General features: G+C 34.0%; 1 protein-coding gene across 1 annotated transcript in view; it reads right to left on the bottom strand.

Annotated features, from left to right (window-relative positions):
* Positions 1 to 1,169: 1,169 nt before the first annotated feature.
* CDC73 (cell division cycle 73) overlaps positions 1,170 to 9,336 on the bottom strand; it is a 162,276-nt gene continuing 154,109 nt past the window's right edge. Inside the window, exons 15-17 of the mRNA XM_069074465.1 lie at positions 8,154 to 8,254; positions 6,433 to 6,574; positions 1,170 to 4,425 (exon numbers count right to left, since the gene is read on the bottom strand). Of these exons, the coding sequence (XP_068930566.1) occupies positions 4,389 to 4,425; positions 6,433 to 6,574; positions 8,154 to 8,254 (280 nt within the window). The 3' untranslated portion in view covers positions 1,170 to 4,388. The remainder of the gene's footprint in view (positions 4,426 to 6,432; positions 6,575 to 8,153; positions 8,255 to 9,336) is intronic.

Raw genomic sequence — 9,336 nt, 5'->3', positions numbered from 1 at the left:
TCTGGAAAGTTGGATACAATTAGAAACAGGTACCGGTACTTTAACTAACTGCCAATGGAGTGGCATTTAAATATCGTATGCACTGAGGCATAATAAACGGCAACTAAGGTTCATATCCTACCTCTGACCCATTCTGGCTATGTGACCATGGACAAGTCACTTAAACTCTAAGTGTTCTAGCATGCTCTCTTAAACTATTACAGTCTCCCTGTGGTGTTAAGCAGCTCAACAACTGTGAAATCTCAGATCAAATCTGGCCCCATCTTTCTACCTTATCATCCTTATCTTCTTTGCAAATAAAATCTTCCATAAACTTAGGCTCCCTGTATTAATGTTTATTTGGTCAAAATAACTGATTAAGGACTAAATTCAACAGAATAAACAGTTAAAATTCACAACAAAGCAACTAAAGCTAATGAAACTAATCATCTTTTCTGTTTTCTTCTCCATTAACAAAAAAAAAATAGCAGTTTACTGTCAACATTTCAAAATACACAAAGCCTATGGCACTTGGTAGTTTACAGATTATTTATTTTTTGCATTGTACATGAACTTTAACCTAACAGGCCAAATATTTCACGAGGCTGGGATTTTAAATTTTTCATGAACACACTTTTTAAATAGTGTACTCTGCATTAGCTGTTGCTTTTGCATTAAAATGAGCACAGTCTCAAAACATTAAAATTTAAAATTACAGTGTAAACAATTAATTTTGACTGACTCTTTTTATAAAAACTTTTGCAATATGGAAACACTAGCCATTGTCAGCCTTTTTGCTGTTGCTCTCAGTCATGCTCAACTCTTCATGATCCCATGGACCATAGCACACCAAGCCCTTCTATTCCCCACTATCTCCTAAAGTCTATCATTCAAGTTCATTTCTTTCCTGACACTATCAATCCATCTCATTCTCTGCTCCCCTCCTCCTTTTGCCTTCCAACATCAGGATCTTTTCCAATGCATCCCATCTTATCATTATGTGGTCAAAGTATTTAAGCTTCGGCTTCAATATTTGACTTTTCAATGAATAGTGTGAATTAATTTCTTTAAATATTGATTGATTTGATCTCCTGGCTGTCCAAGAGACTCTCAAAAGTCAGACATTTTTTAGAAAGGGGTAATATTTAAGGTTTTATACACTGATTAAATAAAATAAATCCAAAAGCAAATAAGACATTCAAGGAGATATTTATCTAACAGAAATATCACAATATCCTTAACCATTAATAAAACACTTTAGAAACATATCTACAGTACATCAACATATTACCTTTAGGTAATGATAAGAATATAGGTTAATTTACAAAAAAAAAAAAAAGAACCTTCTATTAATTCCCACTCTTCCCCAACCCTTAAAAAAAAGCTTATAGCTCAAACTCACTTGTGAGTCACAAAAGAATTTTATTTAGGAAAAATATTTCCTGCAATTGACTACTAGATAATTAATCCTACTTAACTGAAGGATTTAATTTTTAGTGTACAGATCCATTAAAAAAATGACCCTTTTATTTTCAAAAGCAAAGTGCTTCTGTTTTATTCTGCATGGCAGATAAGAAATGGTTTTACTTCTTTCCACCTTAAGTATTCATGAGAGGTTCTCTCTTAGAAATATACTTCTTCTTCTACCAGCCCTCCCAAGCCCTACCCCCAAACCCCCAGGATTAATGAAACATTGCCTTGTCTTTTAAAGTTAACATCTGATATGGAAACATGGGAAACAAACTATAAGCTTTAATACTAATTAAAATGAAACATATATTAAACATTGTTTAAATATTAAACAGTAAAATTCTTTCTTCTATATTAAATAAGTATTGACATCTTAGTTTGTCATTAATGGGACCCTGAAAAAACCACTGCCTGCATCACCACCAAATGATCAAGGGCAAAGGGCAACAAATTAGAAAAAAATAAACATAATATTTAATACTTATGTTTTCAGTTTTCATGTCAATTTACATTTGGATTTTGTCAAAAGCACCAAATTCAGGAGTGTGTCCTGCACAAATGAAATCCAGTTTTCCCTTTATAAAGCCTGAAAAGTGTCTCTATTCGTAGCAACTAAATCTTATAGTCATGTTTATTAATTCATAATTCATTTTTAAGAAATTTTTGCTTATGCATCTTCATTTCCAATAAACTATGTTTTTGCACGCCAAATACCAAGTAGCTGTATAGTTGAAGAATTTTGTAATACGTGAGCAGCACTGAAAGTGCATCATTCATTCATGCAACAAATACTTACTGAGAGCTTACTATGTGCAAGGCACTGTGCTCTGTGCTGCTGTAAGACTCATAATGACTTTTTATGTGTGAATAAATAGTGACTGCCTGATGTCTGCTTCCCTTTCAAAGTTAATTACCCCAGAATGAAATCAGGTACCCAACTTCAAAACAAAAAGCATATAAGTCCACACAAGGTACAGAATATTTCCATTGTTTTTTGTGTTCCTTACAGGATTTGAGTCTGTGCATATAGATGTAAGGCAAATTAAAGAGAAAATAAACCCTACTGAAAGTGTATGTCCCCACATCTGCATAAATTGAAATTCATAACACACATAGGTATATATACTAAAAGTATTTATGGAAAAGGTAGTTGGTACCTACATATAGTAGTCTTAACAAATATAACCAATGGCTATTTTACCATTACAGTTTATAACCCAGGACTACAGTATTTTATCTTGGCAAGATTTTTACAAAATACATAATTATGCCTCAAGACTCAGAAAACAAATCAATACTGTTGAGAAATTGTGCTGTGGAAAAACTAAAAGTCTATTTGGGGGATGGGAGAGGGGGAAGGTTAGAGGAAGGAGAGGAGATTGTCCCAATTTTTCAAAAATAGAAAAACCTTGTAATACAAAATTCAACCAGAAAACTTCTTCTAGAGAGTTTGGAGACTTCCACAGAGCAAACAACCTTTTTCCTCTTCACTACTGGTATAGATTTTTATGACTAAAAAAAGTTTACAATTCTGTACTACTTCTAAATTTCAACATGAGCCCTAAGCAATGCCAGCTTAGCACAGATGAAAGTGCATTTCTTTTTTAAAAGCCATGCTACCCAAAAGAGATGATCTGAGAAAATTATGTAAAACACAATGATTATAAATTACTCAATTTATGAAAACTCTGAGAGACTCCTAATACTTTTAATTAACAAAAGAGGAAATCACAAGTGAAAAATGTTATTTCGTTGTACACCTTTGACACAACACTCTGGTCTTTATTTAAAGTGGAAAAAGAGGAAAATGCTATATATTCTATCCTAGAAACTTAAAAATAAGATTTATACCTATTTTATATGATACATAGGGAACACACAGAATACCAGTGTTCCTTTACTTCTGTTATGTTCACAATTTTAAATAATTAAATTTATTCTTTGGTGGCTGGGAAATTTCATCAATATTAGTAGATAACATGGGATAGGAAACCCAAGACCAAAATGTAAAGAAAAAAATCTCTTTGCCACAAAAAAGAATAAAAATGACGATGGTTAAGGATTTTATGTCTATATAGGCTGATGCACTTAAAGAATATTCCATTCCAAAAATCATACTCTGGCTCTCAAAATAAAATGTATTACAACCTATTTAATCTGTGGGTTTAGACTTTCATTTAGAAAGGTACTCCAGTATATGCCATTATAAATATTCTAAGTTTTCATCACTGAAGTCAGTGGGAAGAATGAACATTCATTAAAATGTTTCCATAATAAAGATTTCTTAGATTGAACAGTTCAGCCACAACCAAAAGGTGGTTCTTGATTTTTCATTATCCCTTTTTAAACAAAGACTAACAGAATATATAGTACATATACAGGATGACATTTTGATTCACTCAAAATAGTCATTTCACTTTGCTTAGTTTTTCAAATTCTAAGGACTAAACTTTAATATCATTCACAACATAGTATTTTCATAAAGTAAAACAATGGAGCAATGAAAAAAAATCAGAAGCAAGTGGCTAAGAGCCTCATTACATCTATACACACACACACACACACACACACACACACACACATGTAAACTGTATTTATATTCTAAGGAGGAACAAAACTTTTTAAGTGATGCTAATTTAACTAATGGAGAAAACGTCTATCAAAATATACAATTTCCATTACAGACTATAGAAGGCTAATATTATTATTATTATTAAAAAAATAGTTATAAGCAATAAATTTTTGCTTATAATGATGACAGATATCAGTCTGTCAAAGCATGAAGCATCAAATAAGGTCTTAGAAAAAAAGATTCACTTGTGACCTTCATTTTTAAAGTTCTTGACAAACTCATTAATCAAGAGCCTCAGTCCCCAGAATGGAGCAGTTTCATGCTTCTTAATCCAAATGTCTAGTGGGGAAAATGGTAGCCAAGTAATTCAGAATCTCAAATGAGATTTATGCTTCACCATGTACCTGTAAAATAAATAAAAGAAGAGTATTATATTAAGCTATTGTAAATTTGTAATTTGGAGGCAGAGGAACAGGGATCAAGTCCTTCCCTTGCCATTAACTGCTTATATGACCTTTGCCAAGTCATTTAATCTTACCAACCTAAGTTTACTATCCATATAAGGGGCTAGACAACCTTTCTGATGTACCTTCCAGCTGCAGATCCATTTGCCCTTTAGAAAGGGTAAATGAGTTAGCTGCCCAAGGTCACAAACAAGTGGTAAGCAGTGGAAATGCTTACCACCAATCTGGGTCCTTCGATTCTTAGGTAAGTTTTCCACTTATGTTTTGACCAAGTATTACCAGTTAAAAACTGATATTGTATAAATTACAATCATTAAATAAAATAAAGGAATTTCAGGTCATGAAAGTGGAATATTTATAGATAATGGCAAGATCAAGAGTGTGACCACACCTGTGTGCTGCTGAAGGCAGAATGGAGCAATGGTCATGGAAATTGAGCTGCTTGGGGAACTAGGAGGTTAAAATTATTTGATAGGACAGTAATCTGTATGCTGAAATCCCCTAGCAGGAGGGCAACAGTTAGGGCAAAAGAAGAAATTGAAAGTACCAAATCCATTATTTAATATTTGAGAGGGGAAAAGTGTTAATAGCTAGCTAGGAGACGAATAAAGTATATCAGAGGGATACCTTAGCAGTGTCTTAAAGGAACTTATACATTTCTAGAGGTAAAAGTGAGGAAATGCATTCCAGATATGGGAGGACTACATGTACAAAAGCACACAGATGGCAGACAGAATTTTATGTACAGGGATTAGCTAGTGTGATGGTTCAACCGGATCATGTCCACTTGAGGATCCTTTCAAGGAAATCCAGAGAAGAAAAATTTTAGAGTATAATGTCTCGGAAATTATGGAAAGAGAGTATCCAGAAGCAGCACGTGACCAACAGTGGTAAATGCTAACGGGGGAGGGTAAGGACTACAAAGCTACTGAATTTGGTGATCATTAGCATTTCCCTTTGAAAAACCAAGGGCAGAAAAGGAATAGGAGTAAGCAAGACTACCAGGGTCTGAAAATTCAACAGTGTGGAAATAAAGGCACTAGAAGTACATGTTTTCAAAAGGATAGGAAATAAAGGAAAGAAAAATATGAATGATACCTGGGTGGAGAAGGGAAAATTTTTTTTTAAAGCACTAGGGACACAAGTGTTTTTGTAGGTAAATGGGAAAAATAAGGGGCAGCTAGGTGGTACAGGGCTAAAACAGCTATTCTTCTAAGTCTCTTCCAGCACAGTAGACAGAGCACTAGGCCTGGAGTCAGAAAGACCCAAGTTTAAATCTGGCCTCAGACTCTTCCTAGCTGTGTGACCCTGGGCAAGTCACTTAACCACTATCTACCTCAATTTCCTCACGTGTAAAATGGGGATAATAATAGTATCTACTTTGCAGGATGGTTGTGAGGATCTAATGAGAGAAAAGTTCTTAGCACAGTGTCTAGCACATAGCAAACACTATATAAATGCTAACTTTTATTACTATTATAGGGAAAGATTAAAGGAGAGAATGGAGGATTGTTACAGAGCTTTCATATAGAAGGATGGAGGGAATGGGATTAAGGGATCAGTATGATCAAGTAACAGGTAGAGGGGTTAACTTTTTTTTTTTTTTTGCTTTTTGGAGGGGGAAGGTAAGGCGATTGGGGTTAAGTGACTTTCCCAAGGTCAGACGCTAGCTTTTTGTGTTAAGTACCTGAGGCCAGATTTGAACTCAGGTCCTCCTGACTCCAGCGCCGGTGCTCTATTCACTGTGCCACCTAGCCACCCCTAGAGGGGTTAATGTTAGCTAGTTAGTACAGATATTTGATACTTTGAGATAAAAGAGGAGGAAAAAAGTGACAATACAATAAGTTTTGAGGATGTGATGCTAACTTTCAAATTTACAATCTATATGGAAAAACAAGTTTGATAACTCAAGAGTAATAGTGTTTATATTTTACTATTTAGACTTACCTGTCCAATGTTTCCCAAAAACGTAAAAACACTGGTCTGTCCAAATGACGTTTGTGATAGCTTAATTCTAATACTGTTACATCCCATTTCTGTACATTTGGATCTAGACGTACTTCATCATATTTTAGATGAAAAGCTTTAACTACATACAAAGAAAATAGAAGATTAGATTGAAAGAAAAATTATGACATTATTTTACATGAGATAAAAACATACGAATTCATTTATGTAATATGAGAATGAACCAGAAGGATAACAAAATAAATTCAATAATTTTTCTACGTGAACAGTATAGTTATGGTTTAGAAGAAGTGGAGGTTACTCTTTTTAGGGAAAAAAAATATATAGCTTTTTTTATTCTTGGGAGTCATAATTAATCAACTGGTGAAATAAGCATTTTCTAACTGAAAATGATAAATGTGGATCATACCATAAGTAAATTCTCTACTCATAAGAGTAGATTTTCCAGGGTTAAATTATTTAGAAAATTATGTGAGAATAACAAATTGCATGGAAACTGAAAGTCTTCTAATACTAATGTAAAAGAGAGTTCAAGAATAGCCCTACCATCATCTCTGATAGTTCTCTTCATTCTGATGTTGAAAACATACAGCATTAAGCATCCCATAATGATAGTTTATTCTACTGGTTTAGACTTGTAGCTTCATTGGAGAAATGGAAATAGTAATATAATAAAACTTCTACCAATGTAGACCAGCAAGTCAACTGTAACTTATCTTGTCAGAATAGCCAGGAATACTGAAATCCTGTCACTTGCCCATAGTCACAGAGCACATATGAGTCCACATCCTTCTGACTCCAAGACTGGCCCTCTGCTACACAATGTTAACCCTCAATAATGATGAAGATGATAATAACAATACTGACAATAAAGCAGGCACTTAATGACTTTATGTTGATTGATAAAGGTACATTTGCTGAAGCCTTCATTAATAATGAGGCAGCTAAACTAGGTGGTGTGTAGATAGAGTGCTGGGCCTGAAGTCAGGAAGACCTGAGTTCAAATCTAATCTCAGACATTTACTAGTTTATGTGAGTGTGGGCAAATCCAATCTAGGCAAAGTACACAATGAAAAATTAGTATTCAAATTAAGGCTGCATTAAACAGATTTCTATATGCACATGAAGAATATAAGCATATAAAAATCTGCAAATCAATTTTTCACATTTCAAAATTAAAGCACTTTAAACTAATTTAATTTAAAAATAAATCTTATAGTCACAACAGACTATTACTAATCCCAGATTGGTATTATGGCCAAGAAAAATTTGATCTTCTCAGTTTAAAAATTTCCATCTGTAAAAGTTACATGTAAAGTTGTACAAATTACCAATATGGGAATGAACTGAGTTATCTCAACGACAAACTCTATGAGTACTGACATGAGTTTTCTAAGTGTGTGTATATAAAACCTAGAACAGATGACTACCAACATCAAATACCAAGGCCTTATACTGATTGTACATGAAGATTTCAATTAAATCATGTATTCAATGCCTGCTCCATAACAGGAATTATGCTGGTGGCTAGAGATACAAATCAAAAGCAGGACAGTTCTAGCCCTCAAGGAGAGAACATGTATTTGACAATGACTACGAAAAATGCAACTACTCTTTTTTCTACTAAATTTCTAGGGGAAAAAAAGTGATTCACAAATATTGTAAGGGGAAAACAATATTTTAAAAATTGAGAAACTCACTTTTAGCAAATATATCAACTGGTGATCCATCAGGTAATAGCCATGGCCAACCTTTGAACTGCCATGCAGGGCCCTGTACAAAAACTGCCACAACACGATCCCTATGAAAAGAAAAAAAGGAAAAGACACTCTTATTAAAGACCTTGAGTTTTAGTTACTGTAAATCCCTAAGGAACCAGTCTCATAATTATTCATGTGACAGAGTCTCCTGTCAACACTACTGTGAGGCAAACAGAGCACATTAGCATAATTTCTCTTTATAATGTCACTGTTATAGCACATTAATGACTGCTATACCACCAGTGCATCTGTTTTTTGCAGTTATATGTCTTTTCAGCACAAATACACATAAAGCTATTTTTATGTATGATCCTTCTGGTCTTTTATGCCTGTTCCTTTGCTAACTACAAAATGATCTTAAATTTCACTCTAAGACAAACTTCTTTTGTTACCAGAATTAACTGATTTAATAAATTATTTTTAAATCTTAAAAAATAATGTTGATTCAAAAAAAATGAAATTTTATATTATGGTAAAATAGATACTGAAAATATTGAAAAGGAATACTTTCTTAGTCTTACGATGCTAAACAAATGTGAGCTAATGTTTATTTTTAAAAAGCAGTGAATTCAGTTGTAACCTTCACTTTCATTCTATTGTTGGAAGAATTATCCTGCTAGTATAATAGTCAATAGTTATGTTAAAAAGAAACTATGCTAACATACTGCCTACTTCACAGTGGGATCACAGATCTTGAGCTGAAGTCAAGAAGTCCTAAATACTCCTTCTACACAAAAGAAAACTGAGGCCCAAGGAAATTAAATGACTTGCCAAAGGTCATACCAGTATTAAGTGCAAGATCAATATTTAAGCCTGGTTCCTATGATAGCTGAGTCAGCATTCTTTCAATTGTACCACAAAATGTAACTGTGTTTTTATAAATACTTAACATTATTAAAATTTCTATTTCTGGGGTGGCCAGGTAGCACAGCGAGTAAGAGCACCGGCTCCAGTGTTGAGAAGACCTGGAGATCGAATCCCGGGCTCAGACATTTAGCACCCACCCAGAAACACCTGGCCGTGTAACCTTGAGCAAGTTACTTAACCCCAATTGCTTAGGAGTGGCCAGGTGGCTCAGCGAGTAAGAGCACCGGCTCCAGTGTTGGGACGACCTAGAGATCGA

This window comes from Petaurus breviceps, unplaced genomic scaffold, assembly GCF_028583685.1.
Source record: "Petaurus breviceps papuanus isolate PSGF00001 unplaced genomic scaffold, PetGlider_PUasm1.0 90895, whole genome shotgun sequence".
Taxonomy (NCBI): Eukaryota; Metazoa; Chordata; class Mammalia; order Diprotodontia; family Petauridae; genus Petaurus; species Petaurus breviceps.
Note: the sequence above shows the minus strand (reverse complement) of the source record. Positions and strands in the feature narration are given on the sequence as shown.